We start from the raw sequence: 19495 nt of genomic DNA, 5'->3' as shown, positions 1-19495 counted from the left end.
TTGGGATTTAGATGAAATGCTTGAAAAGGGAAACTATTAAGTCCAGGGTAATCAAGAAAGAGCAGGAGAGTGAGATTAATGGGACAGTCCTTTCCAAGAGTCAGCAAATGCACATTGGTCTGTTTCAAAGGTGTGGAAGGGGTTTAAATGGGTGGGGAGAAATATACTAGGATCATGCATTATGGAAAGTATGAGGTTAGAATTGCCTTTTCATCTTGTGATTAGCGTTCCTATTTCAATTACTGTTTGATGCAATTTTGTTATGTCATCCATATCGCCATTCCAAATGTGAAAGTTTGGACACTAATGTGCAGTGGGAATTTTGAAGGCAATTGTCACCTCAATTGACCCACCTACCTGAAGTTGTCTACAACATTGAAGGGAGAATGGGATTTGAAGGGATTCAGTATCAGACATGTTTACTGTTAATCATAAACCATTGTTCAGTAAGCAAAAATTCCTGTGCCAGTTCTCAAACTCAAACTTGTGTTTCTTCTTTCAGTTGAAAATGCCTCGTAATGTGGAGATCAAAGCAGCAGTCCGTGATTGGGATCAGCTGATAGAAAGTGCTAAAAGATTAAGCAAATCAGAGGGAGTTTTAATAATGCAAGAAGATACCTTCTTCAACGTGTCAAAAGGGCGGCTTAAACTGCGCAATCTGAAGGTCAGTAAGACTGGCATCCACTTGGTGACTGGTAAGGATGTGAAATTTCAGACAGACCATTCAGCAAATGTAGCCAAGATATTGTGTTTGTGTGAGTGATCGCAACTAATTAATCGAGTTTGCATTCCAGTCTTTAGATGTGTTGACTACACTTGTATACTTTTGCACCTGGTTGCTTTTGTAGCTCTTGCAATTTACTGGATAACCGCTTTTTCCTGGATTTGTGTAAATCTTTTCTTTGAGCTTGACATCACCTTTGAGCTCATTTGTTAACCATGATTGCCTAGCTACACAAGCAGACCCTTAACCGATCAGTAATATGTGTTAATATTGTGCGGTGCCAGATGTTTATCCTTTTAAATGTTCAACTGTGATTACAGAGGTAAAGTTATTTGTTATCATTTTGATGCTTTCTTTACTTCATTTTGAAATTTTATTTCATCATTTTCCCTCAAACTTAACATCTAATTCAATTTTAGTCTGGTTAACAACATACAAGATACTCACTCGCTGTCAGAATGTCAATAATGTGTTTTAATCATTACCACATCTGGTATGGTTGGCTCCCTGGTCAGTTAAAACAGCCCTGAATATATTTGAGAAACTTCCATTTTTTTGCTGCAATCCCCTGGTTCCTTTATCTCTGTATTCATGCATCCTTCCACTACATCACTACTACTAAGAGAATTATATTTTAAACATTTTTTCCAGCTATGGACATTACTCAGAAGTGTGGCATTGATTATATTTCTGAAAGTGGTAGTGAGGTGCTCAATGAACCATTGCAGTCTGTGTGAATGCACTGTTAGATGGGTAATTCAAGAGTATTTACCCAGTAATGATGAAAAAGAGGCACGTGCATGATTAAGAGGTGATGTTCTAATGTAACTATTGCCTTTGTTATAGGTGATGAGTCATAGAGATGTACAGCATGGAAACAGACCCTTCGGTCTAACCCGTCCATACCAACCAGGTATCCCAACCCAATCTAGGCCCTCCTGCCAGCACCTGGCCCGTATCCCTCCAAACCCTTCCTACTGATATACCCATCCAAATGCCTCTTAAATGTTGCAATTGTACCAGCTTCCATCACTTCCTCTAGCAGCTCATTCCATACCTGTACCACCCTCTTTGTGAAAAAGTTGCCCCTTAGGTCCCTTTTATATCTTTTCCCTCTCACCCTAAACCTAAGCCTTCTAGTTCTGGACTCCCCAACCCCATGGAAAAGAGTTTGCCTATTTACCCTATCCATGCCTCTCATAATTTTTTAAACCTCTATAAGGTCACCCCTCAGCCTCTGAAACTCCAGGGAAAACAGCCCCAACCTGTTCAGCCTCTCCCGATAGTTCAAATCCTCCAACCCTGGCAACATCCTTGTAAATCTTTTCTGAACCCTTTCAAGTTTCCCAACATCTTTCCGATAGGAAGGAGACCAGAATTGCACACAATATTCCAACAGTGGCCTAACCAATGTGCTGGACAGCCGCAACATGACCTCCCAACTCCTGTACTCAATACTCTGACCAATAAAGGAAAGTATACCAAACGCCGCCTTCACTATCCTATCTACCTGCGACTCCACTTTCAAGGAGCTATGAACCTGCATTCCAAGGTCCCTTTGTTCAGCAACACTCCCTGGGACCTTACCATTAAGTGTATAAGTCCTGCTAAGATCTGCTTTCCCAAAATGCAGCACCTCGCATTTATCTGAATTAAACTCTATCTGCCACTTCTCAGCCCATTGGCCCAAATGGCCAGGATCCTGTTGTAATCGGAGGTAACCCTCTTCGCTGTCCACTACACCTCCAATTTTGGTGTCACCTGCAAACATACTAACTGTACATCTTATGCTCGCATCCAAATCATTTATGTAAATGACAAAAAGTAGAGGACTCAGCACTGATCCTTGTGACACTCCACTAGTCACAGGCCACCAGTCTGAAAAAAACAACCCTCCACCACCACTCTGTCTTCTACCCTTGTGCCAGTTCTGTATCCAAATGGCTAGTTCTCCCTGTATTCCGTGTGATCTAACCTTGTTAACCAGTCTCCCATGGGGAACCTTACTGAAGTCCATATAGATCATATCTACTGCTCTGCCCTCATCAATCCTCTTTGTTACTTCTTCAAAAAACTCAATCAAGTTTGTGAGACATGATTTCCCACTCACAAAGCCATGTTGACTATCCCTAATCAGTCCTTGCCTTTCCAAATACATATACATCCTGTCCCTCAGGATTCCCTCCAACAACTTTCCCACCACTGACGTCAGGCTCACTGGTCTATTGTTCCCTGGCTTGTCCTTACCACCCTTCTTAAACAGTGGCAACATGTTACCCAACCTCCAGTCTGCTGCCACCTCACCTGTGACTATCGATGATACAAATATCTCAGCAAGAGGTCCAGCAATCACTTCTCTAGCTTCCCACAGAGTTCTAGAGTACACCTGATCAGGTCCTGGGGATTTATCCACCTCTACCCGTTTCAAGACATCCAGCATCTCCTCCTCTGTGATATGGACATGGAAATTGGGTTGTGCTGTTAGAGCATAGTGCAGGTGCATCCTCTGAGTAGTAGATGTGCTGCTCTGGCTTCAAGGACTATCCCTTTTATTTTACCTGAAATTCAGATCCATTGTTTGCACGTTCTCCCCGTGTCTGCATGATTTCCTCCGTGTGCACTGGTTTCCTCCCACTGTCTTGCAGGTAGAATATTTTAAAACTTACATTGTCATCTCCTATCCTGAGTAAGTTTACATTATCACCTCCTATTCAGAATGAATAAGAACATTGCAGTCAAAATTCTGACTACACCCAGGAGTTAAAAACAATACTTACACCAGATTTTACCATTAAGGAATTATCTAAATTACATTGTTTCTGGAAATGGTCAAGTCACTGCATTGTGTCTTGAGCAGCTGTGATTATGGAGGAGTGGCTGGGGGGTTGTCTTGTGGGCATTACTGACTGTGATGTAAAATTTTGTATAGAGGAAGAACTGGCTCCTCTGTTGAAAGAGATCTCTTGATACGTCTTCGCAAGCATTGCAAAGAATGTTAAGGATTACTCCAAAGCTTGTACTTGCTTAGTAAATTTTGGCTGTTAACAGAAGTTGGTGCATTGCAGTTACATCAAGTGTGAGAATCTCAAGAAAAAGAACCTAACACTTGTATATTCTCATCCAAATCATTTAAATAAATGACAAACAAAAAGAAGACCCATATCGCTTCTGTTTTCAATTTCTTGTTTTCTCACACATAGACCTACAGTGTGGAAGCAGGCCATTCGGCTCATCAACCCTCCATAACCATCCTGTTCCCTACCTTATACCTGTAGCCCTGTAATTCCCAAAGCTAGTCTGCATACCATAGTGCAGTTTAGCATGGCCAATCCACCTGACTTTGAACTGTGGGAGGAAACCGGACTCCCCAGAGGAAACCAACGCAGAGATGGGGAGAATTTGCAAACTCCACACAGAGAATTGGCCAAAACTACAATCGAGCCTGTGTCCCTGGCGCTGTGGCATAGCAGTACTAACCACTGAGCTACCATGTCGCCCACCCTTGCATCATATTTACAATTTTTTCTCCAGAATGGCAGTGGCCAGCTTATATTCTATCAACGTGCTGATATGGATGGACCCAAGCTTTCTGATTATTCAATATCATCCACAACTGATCCACATGGTCTTACAGTGAGTATTGGAGCTTTTTGAATGATGCCACACCTGAAATGCTGAAATTATTCTATCACTTTCCTGTATCATTGTTGTGAAGTCTATGTGCTGGGAGTGTGCCAAGCCATCGTGACTAATGGGAGGTGATATTGTGGTGTTAATGTCACTGGACTACCAATCCAGAGCCCCAGGTTACTGTGCTGGTGACATGAGTTTGAAATCTATCATGGCAGCAGATGGAATGCGAATTCAATAAAAATATGCAATTTAAATAAGTTTTGACCCTTCACCACCTTTAAACAATCCCTTTTTCTACCATCAACACACAGTGACACCAGTGTGTATACCATCTACAAGATGTATTGCAACAATTTGCCAGTGATCCTTCCATACCACGTTCCAAACTTGCAATTTCTGAGAAGTAGAAGGGCAAGAGTAACAGATGCATGGAAACACTGTCACTACCATGTTCCCCTCCAAAGTCCACAGCACCTTGACTTGAGTAAAAAATGAGGTCTGCAGATGCTGGAGATCACAGCTGCAAATGTGTTGCTGGTCAAAGCACAGCAGGCCAGGCAGCATCTCAGGAATAGAGAATTCGACGTTTCGAGCATAAGCCCTCGAAACGTCGAATTCTCTATTCCTGAGATGCTGCCTGGCCTGCTGTGCTTTGACCAGCAACACATTTGCAGCAGCACCTTGACTTGGCCTTGTATTATCAATACCTCATTTTTGAATGAAGTCTTCTGTACTCAGCATCGAATTCAAAAATTTCAGGTTATAACCATCACCATTTTTTTGAAAGACAGCAAATTTTGGTAACGATTCTGCAATTGATATTTGTATCTCCTGTGGACCTATCTTTTTAATTACCTGGTCCCATTATCATCACATTGTGCCTGCACCATCATCTGTGTTGCCAGTTAATCTCTTTTACATTCCATCATATCACAGACTCCTTTTTGTTCTTTTCTCCCTTTATTGAACTCCATAGTTGATTGAAACGTTTTTGCACCTTAATTTTCATGTGTTGAAATGTCATCAAATAAAAACATGATACTTTTTTGATGCATAGATGCTGAATGTTCCAATATTTTGTTTTTATTTCAGATTTCCATATATTTTGTTTTTTCTGTACTAATTATAAGTTTCTCTCTCTTTAGAAAGTGTTGTCTGATGCTCTAGGAGTAAAGGGTATTGTGAAGAAAGAGCGTTGGTTGTATATGGTTGGACAAACACGCATTCATGTGGATCAAGTGGAAGGATTAGGAAACTTCATGGAGTTGGAGGTGAGATATTTGCATTACACTGATTTAAATCAATGATGCTTTACCTTTTTCCTCCCTTTTGATGGAGTCAAGAGTATTTAACTACTGAGGGTATCACAACTGATCTTTGCCCATTTGTCTATATGAATTTTGTAGCAAAGCCATAAATCAAGAAGTAGAACCTTCCCTCATTATTTTCCTCCTTAGGCTTATTGAAACCTGATTGAGATTAGCTAATCATACTTGGACCTTGCAGATCTGTCTGGTTGAGTCTCGCTATTGGAACTGTACAGTCACCTAGGAATTTCTAAGCAATGAATTAGCCTAATGCATGAGATTAGTTGATGTTCTTTTGTGTTTGGTTAATGTTCAATTACAAATGTTGTTTAAAAAGAATTAATATGTGTACATTTATCTTTAGAATGAGTTATTCTCAAATATTTGAACAAACCACCAGCCTGGGACATGAGCTGCAGTGACACATACTGTATTGTTTGATGGCCGTTTACCGGCAAGCGGTACTTGAAGCAATGAAATTGATTACAAGTGAATAGTTCTAACAGAACAATCCCAACAGAATGGAAGAAAGGTTATTCATTTGATTACATTATTTTGCATGGGCTCTTATCCATTGGGATTGTCTTCAGAGTTGTGATTGGGATGAGATCTGACCATTGGGATTGTTTTCAACTGAAAAGCTTTGGTCTGTTAAAACTTAAATTTGTGCACTGGCAGTTTGATTTTATTTATGATGATATGGGTTGCATTGTTTTTTTTAAATCTGACTGTTGATCTGTGTTTTTTCTCCAAGGTGGTTCTTGTTGAAGACCAAAGTCTAGAAGAAGGAGAAGCAATAGCCCAGAAGCTGATGGATGAATTGGGGATAAAGAAAGAAGACCTTTTGACTGGGGCCTACATGGATTTGATTTTAGCTGACAAGTAACTTCAGGAAAGATGGTTCAATATTCACAGGATCTCCACTGAGGCTGGGATAGTTCATCGAACTAATGTGGACACTGTTTTAGAAGAGTAGAAGACTATAAAGAACAATTACTGCTTACTGGAAACTATGTTCAAAAGTGATCGGCCACAATTCAGTGATTCATGAAGTGGCTGAAGTAGCCCAAGCCATTGAATATTTATTTTATCAGTCTTTTAATAAGACACTGCATGTTTATATTAAACCTGATGAAATCAAATTTGGAATCTTCCATCTTCAGTTACAGTTTACTCTGAATCTTTAGTTAGTGAAAGAGAGGAGAGACTATTCTGTTTCTCTTTCTGGAAAGAATGAATTCTTGCCATGCTTGTAATTCCTTCGTGTCAAATATCCTGTTGGCATTCAAGACTAGTGGCTCATGGGTGAAAACTGTCCATTTAGAAAAGGTACTTGGAGGCCTCCTGATGCCTATGGGTCCCTACCTCAAGACAGATTGAACAATTTACACATATGTTATGTGTAGATTGTGGTACACCTCCCCATATCTGACTATTTACAGTGAGCTTCTAATGATAGGTGAGATGTCTTCTCATGGATAGAGAGTTACTGGTAAAAGAACAGTCTCTGTTAGTTCACTAGCATTGGAAAAGACCCAATCAAATCTCAATTATTATTCTGTTATTGCATTGAGAAGGACAGATGTCTCAAAAGGATCATCAATTGAAGAAATGAAAATACAATTAGTAGTTAGCCGCTGGGCTCATCATCTCTTCCATTTTATTACCCCGATGACTTTATCTCCAACCAGAAGGGCAAGGGCAGTAGAAACATGAAAACACCACCACCTGCAAGTTCTCCGCCCAGCCACTATATTGGAGAAATATAACTCCACTCCTTCCCTGTCACTGGTTCAATATCCTTTAAGTGCCTTCATAATTGTGGGTGTACCTATGCCAAATAGACTGCAGCAGTTCAAGGAGATGACTTGTCACCATCTAAGAGTCATACAACACAAAAATAAACCCTGTGACCCAAATTGACAATGCTGATGAGGTTTCCTAAACTGAACCAATTCCATTTGCCTGCATCTGGCCCACACCCCTTGAAACCTTTCTTATCCATGTATCTGTCCAAATGTTTTTTTCAAACGTTGTAATTGTATTCACCTCTGCCACTTCCTCTATAGTTCATTTCACATGCATACCACTCTCTGTGTGAAAAAACGTTGTCCTTCAGTTCTATTTTAAATCTTTTCCTTCTCATCTTAAACCTATGCCCTATAGTTTTGAACTCCCCTAGCCTGGGGAAAAGACCTTGGCTATTCACATTATTTATGCCCATCATGACTTTATATAAGGTGACCCGTCAGCCTCCTATACTCCAGAGTCTCAGCCTCTCCTTATAACTCAAACCTTCCAACCTTCCATTCTTGGTAACATTCTAGTAAATCTTTCTTTTTGCATACATTCTAGTTAAATAACAATACTATTCTTCCTAAAACAGGATAACCAGAATTGTATGCAACCTTAATCAAATGTGACCTTAACAATGTCTTTGACAGCTGTAACAGGATTTCTCAACTCCTGTACTTCATGTTCTGACCATGTGCCAAACACCACCTTCACTACCCTATCTACCTGTGATGCCACTTTCAAGGAACATGGTCCTGCCCCCCCAGATCTCTGTTCAATAAGCGCGCACGCACACACACACGACCCTACCATTCACTGTAAATCTGACCCTGGTTGTTTGGCCAAAATGCAACACCTTGTTATTTTTCTAAATTTAACTCTGTCTGCCTTTCCTCAGCCCACTGGCACGGTTGATCAAGATCATTTGTACTGTTAGATAACCTTGTTCATTGTCCATAATACCATCAACTTTGGTGTCCTATACAAACTTAATAAGCATGCTTCCTGTATTCTCATACAAATCACTTATATAAATGATGAACAAAAGTGGACCCAGTACCAGGCCTTGCATGATGCTGCTGGTTACAGGCCTCCAGTCTTAACAACAACCCTCTCCTACCACCCTCTATTTCCTACTGTCAAGCCAATTTTGTATGTAATTGGAGAGCTCTCTCTGGATCCTATATGATCTAACCTTACTACGAGGAGCCAGGTCAATAGCCTTGCCATAGTCCATGTAGGCAGTATTTACTGTTCAAACTCCTATTGTCTTGGTCAAGTCTTCAAAAAAACTCAATCAAGTTTGAGAGTTACAGTTTCCTGTGCAAAGGACCATGCTGACTATCCCGATCAGTCCTTTCCTTTCTGAATGCATGTAAATCCTGTTTCTTGGAATCCCCTCCAATTATTTACCTATCCCTGATGTCAAGTTCACCAGCCTGTAGTTCCCTGGCCCTTCTTTGCAGCCTTTCCTAAATAATGGCACAATATTAGTTGCCCTCCAGTCTTTGGGCACAACATCTGTGGTTATTGATAATATGAATACCTCTGCTAAAGTTCCTGCAATGTCTTCCCTAGCTTCCCTCAATGTCTTGGGAAAAATGATCAGGTCCTGGGGATTTACCTACCTTTGTTTCCAGACGTACAGTACCTCCTGTTCAGTAATGTGGACTCTTTTAAGGACATCACTATTTCCCAGAGTTCTCCAGCTTCCATGTCTTCCACAGTAAATACTGATGTGAAGTATTCATTTAGCATCTCACCCATCTCCAATGGTTCCACACATAGATAGTCTTGTTGATCTTTAAGGGAGTATATTCTCTCTCCAGTTACTCTTTTGCCCTTAATATATTTGTAGAATTTCTTTGGCTTCTATTTAACCTTATCTGCCAAGCTATCTCATGTCCCTTTTTTTGCCCTCCTGATTTCCCTAAGGTGTACTACTGTCTTTCTACTCCCCAAGGGATTCATTTGATCCCAGCTGCCATTATCTGATATATGCATCCTTTGTCTTCACCAGAGCCTCAATATCTCTAGTCATCCACTGTTCCCGACTCCTGCTAGCCTTTCGGTTCACACTAATAGGAACATATTCTCCCTGAATTCTTGTAATAAGACTTCTAAAAGCTTGCCAGATGTCCCTCTACCTGCGAATAGCCTCCCCCAATTAACTTTTGAAAGTGCAACTTTAATATCAAAATTAGCCTTACCCCAATTTAGAACTTTAACATTTAAACAAGATAGAATTATGGTCACTGGTCCCCCGCTAACACTTCAATCAATTGTGTTGCCTTATTTCCCAAGAGAATGTCAAGTTTTGCCCCTTCTCCAGTAGGACAACCTTATAATTTTTTTTAAAAAATCATTCGCTGGTTGAGGGACTTTCTGGATAGGACAGCATTTATTGGTCACCCCAGGATACAGTTAACAACCAACCCCATTGCTGTGGGTCTGGAGTCACGTGGTTCAGACCAAGTAAGAACATCAGTTTCCTTTCCTAAAGGGCATTAGTGAACCAGATGGATTTTCCCTGACAATTGGCAATGATTTCATGGAAATAGACTTTTAATTGATTTCAAATTCCACTATCTACTATAGTAGGATTTGAACCCAGTAGGATTGGGTCTCTAGGTTAACAGTCCAGTGATAATACCACTAAGTTGTTGCATCCTCATAACTCCATATTGATTAAGAACACTTTATTGAACACACTTAACAATTCCTCCTCATCCAAGCCCTTAACACTAAAGCAGTTGCAGTCCATGTTTGTAAAGTTAAAATTGCTGAAAATGTGTTGCTGGAAAAGCACAACAGGTCAGTCAGCATCCAAGGAACAGGAGATTCGGCAGCATCCAAGGAACAGGAGATTTGTTGCTGCCTGACCTGCTGCGCTTTTCCAGCAACACATTTTCAGCTCTGATCTCCATCCTGTAAAGTTAAAATTCCCTACTATTACAACCCTAGTAATCTTGTGATCTCCCAACATATTTCCCCCTGACTACTGGGGTTCATAAAGAGCAATGCCATCAAAATGATCATCCATTTGTTTTTCTCAGATTCCCCCATATAATTTAACCAGATGATCTCTCTGGGAAAAAAAAAGCTTCTCTAAGTACTGCTGTCATGTTTTTTTCTAATCAAAAATGCCACTCCCCCTCCTCTTACCTCACCTTGTGCCCTTCACCTAACATCTGTATCTCAGAACATTGAGCTGTCAGTCCCTCTCTAAGCCATGTTTCTGTAATCGCTGTGCTATCCCAACTTCATGCTTCCATCTATCTTCTAAAAGTCAATTATGGATGGACAATAAATACTGGCCTAGCCAATGAATCCATCACCTAAAGCATAATTATTTTTTATTAAGTGTTATACCAGGGCAGTGAGGTAGTTCAAATTAACATTTGATGCTGGGTAGAAGGATGCAGTTGGTGGCTGTCAGCTTTTAGCTGGAGCAGAAGACTCAGGCAATTATTGCTCATCTGGTACTGCACATTATTGCACTCTGATCATTCAGAAATATTGGAAGAGATGATAGTGAAGGGTTTTGTAGCAATAAAATTAGTATCCTCTTTAAGCCTCAAACTGCAAAGACAGCATTCAAATTTAGTTCAAACTATTTGCATTTATCTGTATGAAAAAATGCATGGAAGGCCAGGGTCTTGCTGGTGCTTTCTTCCATCAAGTAACATTCTTGTATGATCTGACTTCATCACCTTGGCTCTTTGCACACAAGTTATTTTACAACTAACACTTTACACCTCCTGACTCGTGTTTATTCTCCTCCTACCATTCTACACCTCCCTCTAAGTTCTGTGTTTTTACAGGGTTAACGTTTGAAGTGGTTTCACAAATCTCCCCGAATGATTATGGAGTTCTTTTCTGAGGATCAGTTTGTTCCAAGCTCTCTCTGGGAGATCTTAATCCTTGTGTCTCTCTAGGAGTGTTCAATTCTCAAGTTTTTCAGTATTGTTTGGGAGGCAGTGGGGTAGTGGTAATGTCACTGGACTGGTAATCTGGAACCCCAGTTATTATTCTGGTAACGTGGGTTCAAATCCAACCATGGCAAATGGGGAACTTTGGACTGTCAATTGTCATCAAAAACCCATCTGGTTCACTAATGTCCTTTAGGGAAGGAAATCTGCCTTCCTTCCTTGGTCTGTGTGTGTGATTCCAGAGTCACAACAATGTGGTTGACTGTTAACTGTCTTCTAGGCAAATAGGGATGGACAATAAATGCTGGCCTAACCAGCAGGGCCTGTATCGTTAGCCTGTTACATCTTAATCAAGTCTTTATTCCCACCTACTTTTTCTAAATACTTGTTTAGGTGTAACTGGGTAATGTGGAAACTGACTGTTTTCGGAGCAACAGTAATTCAGTTTTTCCCGTTTTAGTTGAGGTTGCAATAATGGTCATCGATTACCCTTTCTAACTTTCTCCTGTCAGTCACCTATTCTTCCAGTCCTACCATGTTTACGTCTCCCACTACAGCAAGTTTCCATTTGATCTTGGACCTTCTTATCAACAGTCTGTATTCAACATTCAGCTCACTACATGCCTGTTCACATTCTGCCATAGATGATCACAATGTTTCAGTCTTTTCTCAGGTGTTTCTTTGATGGAACCAAGCATTCATTAAATGATTTCAACTCAAACAACAATAGGAAAATATGAAGAAATGTTGCTATCTGACTTGTTGGATGTTTCTATCACTTTGTAGTATTTCTGATTTCCAGCAGCTATTTATTTACTTCTTGCTCATGAAAATAGCGAGAGCCAGAATCTTCATCTACAGTTTACATGGTGCAGCATCACAGCGTATTGACAAGATACATAGCAAACTGCATCCTATGCTTGAGTCTGTATTGTCAGGTACAGCCATTGATCAGAAACTTAAGTGATCTACTCTCATAAATACTGAAACTATAAGAGCAGGAATCACATACCTCCTGTGTTTTCAAAGCCTGTCCACTACCTACTGGAATCAGGCACAAAAGGAGTATGATGGAATACTTTGCATTTACCCTAATGAGGGCAATTCCAAAAGAATTGCAAAACTATGCAGAACGAAGCAGCCTACTTAACTGACGTCTTACCCAAAACCACAAGCATCCACGTCCACACTGCCATACGTTGGCAAATAGTGTACACCATCTGCAAGGTGCATTGCAGTAACTTGCTGAACCCTGTTTCAACTGCCACCATTTGCAAGTTTTGACATGGGGCTAGCTCTGTACTTCACAGTCATTGGTTCGCAATCCTGGAACTTACAGCTCTTTGTGTGCCCCTATACGAAATGGACTGGTAGTCTAAGAAGGCAGCTCACCGTCTTCTTTTCAAGGACAATAAGGAATGGGAAAGAAGCACCCATATCAGTTATTTTAAAAGATGCTGTTTCAACACTTGCAGGATGATACATGTCATAACAAATCTCGTGAAGCATGTTCCAACATAAAATTGATTATAAGAATGTATAAAAAGGAATAGATAAGAACAGAATCTGCAATTGTAAAAGGATTATATATGTTTGCTCACTTGATTATTCCTTATCAAATTTATGTTATCTTCAAAATTGATCCTCTCATGCTATTTTATGAGAAATCAGTTTGTAAAGAAAATTAAAGATCAAAACAGTGCAGACTTCGTAACAAAGTTAATTATTCCTTCCTTAACATTGTAACTTTTGGAACTTCCCGAAAGAACATTTCTAATCAGGAGTTCCTTTATTTCTCAGTTGTCTTGTATTAATTTGAATCCTCTGTTTAATTTGTTCTTTCAGCTATGCAGCCTATCTATATTATTATGATAAAAGCATATCAAAACCCTGGAATCTCCCCTGAATACCATTGTAGATCTACTGGTAGTACATGGACCTTAGGGGTTCGAGAATGCAGCCCACTGCCATCTTCTCGAGAACAGCTATGGATGGGCAATAAGTGTAAGCCCAGACAGGAATGTCCACACCCCATGAGTGAATTTTTTTAAAATGTTACCACTGGGACAGGAGAAATGCACTGCCAGTCAAGCCCCCATTCTCAAACCATTAGCATAAATGTTTGGATACAAACACCCAAATTGGCCAGTTGTTTCCTTTTTGGTTCCGCTATTCAGAATAAAAGTTCCGAAGGAATCATTAGCATCAAAATATTAACTCAGTTTTTCTCTCAACAGATGCTTTCAGATCTACTGAGTTTCCCTAGCATTTTCTGTTTTTGTGTAAAAGAGACTTTCTCCAGGTTTCTTTCATGAACTCAACGTTAATCTATTTATTACAAAACAATGCTTAATAATAAATGGCAAAACTAATTAGCATCTAAGTGATAATTTTTCAGCCTCTTAAGAATCTATCTACTCCTGTCTTAAAGATATTCAAGGATTTTGTTTCCACCGTCCTTTTTTAGGGAGAGAGTTCCAAAGACACGTGACTCTCTAAGAGAAAATATTTGACCTATAATCTAGTTCAAATGGATAACACCTGATATTAACCAACCCCCAACCTGTCAAGAGTCTTCAGGATTTTGATTCACTCACATCACCTCTATGTCATCTGAACTTCAGTGGACATAAGCGTAGCCTGTGCAATATTTCCTAATAAGTATTGGTCTAGTAAACCTTCTGTTAACTGTTTTCTATGTATTTACATAATTTCTTACCATGCAACAGACAAACTGCAGAGATGTATGTTGAAAAGGGCAAAATTATCAACCAATGGTAAGAAAAAACAAGTTAAATTTAATGAATTCTTACAGTTCATTGTGTTTCTTATTGGCAAATACGAATTACTGATAGGTGTAGACTAATGGAAGATCTTCCAAACAAGCTTGGATGGAAATTGAAATGGTTCCAAGTCTTTGGAAAGTGATCACTGTTTTGTTTCTGTACAAAGTAACTAAAATACTCAGATATGGAAACTTTGTTGTGTTCCAAATTACTTCAACCAAAAGTGGAAGAGCGATTTGCCCTTACTGCAAGGTTTGGAAGCCATCTTCCATCTGACTCCATAGATTGTTTTTTTAAAAGAGCCAAGGCCAGAAAGAGTTGCCAGGCAACTATCAGCACAGAATCCCATAATTCCTTTCAAAAATCAGCAAACTTCCATCAAATAAGGGCAGCGAAGCCCATCTTGAAATTCCCTAAGGGGTTCTGAAGAAGTCTCTGGACCTGAAATGCTAACTCTGCTTTCTGTCCATAGATGCTGCCAGATGTTGAGTTTTTCCAACAATTTCCATTTTCGTCTCTCTTAGAGCTCCCCCCCCCCCCCCCCCCTCAAATCACTTAGTTTTCTATAATTAGTAAGTGGTTGACAGCTTCCATTCCTTGTTGGCCCCATTCCTTGATAAAACTCTTTTCAATCCTGGAAGTGTCTAAACAATTTCACATCTTCCCATTTTCACTTTGTCAATAAACATAGAAATGTAGTCCTTGTGCATATCATGCACTGAGGGCTGAGAAATGGGAGTTAACGAACATCAGGTTTTGGTAATAGTTATTGTTATTAATTTTAATCATTCATATTGTTTGCTTTGTTAATTTTCTCCTGCACATGTTTAATCTCAAGATTAGGAGCAAATTACTGCAGATACTGGAATCTGCACTGAAGACAAAAAAATGCTGGAAATCTCACCAGTCAGGCAACGTGCAAGCTAATGTTTCAAGATCTCAAGATTTCTGCCCATTAATTGTACTCTACTAATGCAGGCTTATTTCCTCAGCTGATAAAGTACATGAGATCTTCATGAAAAGATTTATACTTTATATTTTAATGGACATCCACATTTTTAAAAAATGTATTTCTCCACAAAATAAGATCTGAAAACATTAAGTCAGGTAATAACTGCAGAGAGGAATATCAATAATTTTTCAGATTAGTGTCCTGGCATCAACATTGGAAGTTGGAGAGAAGAATGAAAGGCTGTGTTAGTGTGGAAGGTAAGAAAATTGAAGTGACAAAAGGGATGAAAGTGCAAGGCCAAAGAAACTCTGAGTGTACAAATTCTGCCCGAACTGCTGGGCATTTCCCTTAGTTACTACTCGGGATTTGTTGTACCCACGGTGCTTTGCTTTTGCATGAACTATCTACTGCAAACTGTATCCCGAATGCCTTCAATGAAATAAGTCAAGCAGAACCTGTTAAGAGAAAAATGGAGTTTCTCATCCATAGCCTAGCTGTGCCACTTCTGTGTAAATGATCTGTAAGTCATGAAGAAGCATCAGGGGAAAGCGACCGCACTTAACAACAATCAAATCAACTCGTGTTAACTTTCTCAGTTGTGATTTCTGACTTAGTCTTGAATGAATTATTTGACCACAGCCTGAAAAGATAACAACCAGATGCATAAGAAGCAAAGATGTAATATTTTAAAAAGTGCAGACGCTGGAAGTTAGAAACATGATTAGAAATTGCTGGGAAAACTCAGCATGTCTGGCGGCACCTGCGGAGAGAAAGCAGAGTCAACATTTCATGTCCAGTGACGTTTCTTCAGAATAGAATGTAATAATTCCTTGTCCACGCTGGAGATTTTAAATTCTCAAGTATTTACTGCTACGGGTTCAGAAATATCCTCGGTGTAGCTCTCCACCTTCTTTAAGTTGTGTTGATTGTTCAAAGATACTGTACGTCCTCAGCTGCAAGGTCCTGAGACCTGAAAAATGTCACATATGTACAAGACATTTAAAAGCGACTTTTTTGGTCGATGTTTTGGTCACCTTCTATCTCGTTGCGTGGATTTGAGTCAAATGTTATTTGATAACGTCTACGACCATTTAAAGGCGATACAATAACGCACGTTTTAATACAGTGAGTTGCGTGGCTGAAAAGTTCATATTCACGCCCCACGACCGCGGGCGCTGTTAGAATTCAGCACCACGAGAATGTGGACAGCTCCTAGTCCCAATTTTCCCTTCCCATCTGTTCTCAGTGGCGGGTGGTGAGCATTGCTGCCGGAAAAGAAAACTCGGGGATTATTTGCAAAGAGATTGTGGAAAAGATGAAATGATTCCCTTGTCCTTTCCACACCGTGACGTGTTAATGCCCCCTCCCCTTCGCTTTATCCTGCAGCATCCCTCTGCACAAGTCAGAGCGAGGAGCTGGATGCAGCAGGAGCCGGACTGCTTTGTTGCGGTTATGTAGGCTCCAAAAAGAACCCACCGCTCTCTGCGACAAAAAAAAGCATTAGTTTTCGACGCAACCCAGTGCCCCGAGTCCAGCGAGCAGCCGGTCTCGGGACACCGCGGTGATGCAGCCGCGTTAGCACAGAATCCAGGTGCTCCGCAGTGCTGTATGGTCCTTCGCATATTATCTCACTTATAACAGATGCCACTATATTTCCACATTTGTGCCATTTACTGAAAAAAAAGTAGCCAATTATTTTTCCCCCACCAGCGGCGCTCCTGTGAAGAGGCCGGATTGCGGCTTCTCCCTGAATTGCAAGCTTTGATATTGTTTTGCTCTCTCTCTCTCTCTCTCCTCCCATCAATTGCGAAGCCTCTTGTGTCCTTGGGTTATTTTTTGCGTCAGAAGATGGCGGATCCCACAGAGATGTTTTCTCTGTCAACCTTCCACTCTCTCTCCCCTCCGGGCTGCAGGTAAGAATAAATTTTAAATATTTTTAAATGTCTTAATATCCATGCGGTCTTTACTTCATCTCACTTGCTGTGCTGTATTTCGGCACCGAATCCACTATTGTGTCCTATAAATCACGAACTAACCCCAGACACAATACACCGCTGAATATTGTGATGTTAAAAAAAAACATTCCATGTCAGATTTGATAAAGACTTGCCAGCGGGACTGAAACAAAAAGTCGTTCTGTCAGAGAATGTCTCAATGATGAAAATGTCACAGGCCACGATTGAGATTGCTAAAGGGCAGTCAGTGTTAGGCCTGGCGGATTGTCAATGCTTCTCATACCATGTTATAAACTGGAGTGGCTTGTTCAGAGCCTGTTACGGGGACTGTTTTGAAAATAGAATCTCATTTTTGTTATTTTGCATTATTTATTGATGTTACATTTCACATTGAAATGTAATTACTCCCTTCCCCCATCTCTCACCATTTCCACAACACAACTGCATACGCATAAAACTAGACACACCCAAACATACAAGCATATAAACAGTTACACAAGCCCATGCACAGGCACTCATCATTATCCACCAGACCAGCTGCATATTACAATTTGCATTTGTACAGTGCCTTTCAGTACCAGCAGATATCTCAGAGCCTGCTAGCTAATTAAGAACTTTTGAAGTTTAGTGTCGATTGTAATGGTGGTATTTGATGTAGTAAAATACACCAAGACATGTTTCCAAACAAAATTTGACACCAAGCCAAAGATGGAAATATTAGAATGAAATACCAAATGGTTGGTTAGAGGTCAGTTTTAATGAGCACCTTAAAATGAAAGAGGCAATAGGTATATTTATGGAAAAGCTATGTAAACACAAGAGGGAAAAAAAGAATAGAGGTTACACGTATGTGAATCATAAACACTGACATGGAACAACTCAACCAATGGCCTGTATCTGTATCTTGTGTAGCATCTAAAGAACCTTCCCAGGAGTGTTACAAAGCATGTAATAAGATATTAGGCCAAAAGTTAATTAGGTTTTAAAGAACATCTTAAAGGAAAACCGAGTGATAGAGAAGCAGATGAGCAGTTTAGAGAAGAAATTCTAAAGTTTGCAGCTAGGCAACTGATGGCATAACCACCATTGGAAAACAGAGGTGAGCAAGAGGCCAGAAATAAAGGAGTGTACATCCTGAAGGACTACAGAGCTGGAAGAATCTACCGAGATAGGAGGAGATAATGGGATTTGAATCCAAGGATGAAAATTCTCAAATGAAAATGTTATGGAACTGAGTGCCATTGATGACTAGCAAATGTGATAGGTGAGTAGAAATTGATAAATTTGGAAATATGCAGCATATTCTTTGAGCTGAAGTTTTTGTTGAATATTTAAGTAGATGAGATGGAGGTATCATTGGCAAAGGTGACAGTTTCAGATCAGGGGAGCTACACACTGATGATGTCTTGAAAATATAAGCAAGAGTCTGAGTGATAAAAATTGGCTAATATTTAGGCTGAGTAGGTTTCATCTGCAGAAACTGTGTCACTAATTAGATCTCCAAATTGTTTGGAAAGTGAGAGCTGTCCTCATCAAAATTTGATAAACTTTTCAGGTAATTGGATAAAATTAAGAAAATGCCATTGTGGTAAAGGTTTAGCATGGTCTTATTGAATAATGGAGCAAACTCAGTGGATGTAATGACCTGCACATGTTTCTATTTTCTTAAGCTCAGCTCAGGGTCAAATGAGGTAACAATATTGTGAAATCAGAAACTAAATCAGAAATTGCTGATAAAACTTAGAAGGTCTGGCAGCATCTGTGGAGAAAAAAATAGAATTAACATTCTGGGTCCAATGACCCTTCTTCAGAACTTTGGGCCACTGAGTCCAGAAGGCTGCAGTGTTCCCAATGGGAAAATGAGATGCTGTTCTTTCAAGCTTGTGCTGAGTTTCATCAGTCACTGCAGCAAGTCCAGAACACAGATATTGGCACACAGTGGGACACAGTAGTGTGTTGAAATGGCAGGTAACTAGAAGCTCTTTTTTTCAGTCATAACATAGATGTTCTGGAAAGAGGTCACCCAGTCAATGCTTCATCTCCCCAGTATAGAGGAGACCACCCTGTGAGCAGTGAATACAGTAGACTGAATACTGATTGAATGAACTGCAGGTAAATTGCTGCTTCACCTGAAGGTGTGTTTGCAGCCTTGGTTAGTGAGGAAACTCAAAGTAAATAGGCAGGTGTTTCTTTTGTGATTACAAAGGAAGGTGTCATGGAGTGTCGGGATATGTTGGGAGTGGAGGAGGAGTGTACCCAGGTGTACCAGAGGGTGTGGTCCCTGCGAAAGGCTGACAAGGGAGGGGAGGGGAATATGTCTGGTGGTGACATTCTGCTTGACATGGTGGAAATGGCAGCTAAAAATCCTTTGGATGTGGATACTGATGGGATAGTAGGAGAGAATGAGGAAGA

General features: G+C 40.2%; 1 protein-coding gene across 1 annotated transcript in view; it reads left to right on the top strand.

Moving 5' to 3' along the window:
- The first annotated feature begins 16976 nt into the window (after positions 1-16976).
- Positions 16977-19495, top strand: part of mapk8ip2 (mitogen-activated protein kinase 8 interacting protein 2) — a 74191-nt gene continuing 71672 nt past the window's right edge. Inside the window, exon 1 of the mRNA XM_060842540.1 lies at positions 16977-17041. Coding sequence (XP_060698523.1) covers positions 16977-17041 — 65 coding nt within the window. The remainder of the gene's footprint in view (positions 17042-19495) is intronic.

Source organism: Hemiscyllium ocellatum, chromosome 23 (genome assembly GCF_020745735.1).
Source record: "Hemiscyllium ocellatum isolate sHemOce1 chromosome 23, sHemOce1.pat.X.cur, whole genome shotgun sequence".
Classification (NCBI taxonomy): domain Eukaryota; kingdom Metazoa; phylum Chordata; class Chondrichthyes; order Orectolobiformes; family Hemiscylliidae; genus Hemiscyllium; species Hemiscyllium ocellatum.
Note: the sequence above shows the minus strand (reverse complement) of the source record. Positions and strands in the feature narration are given on the sequence as shown.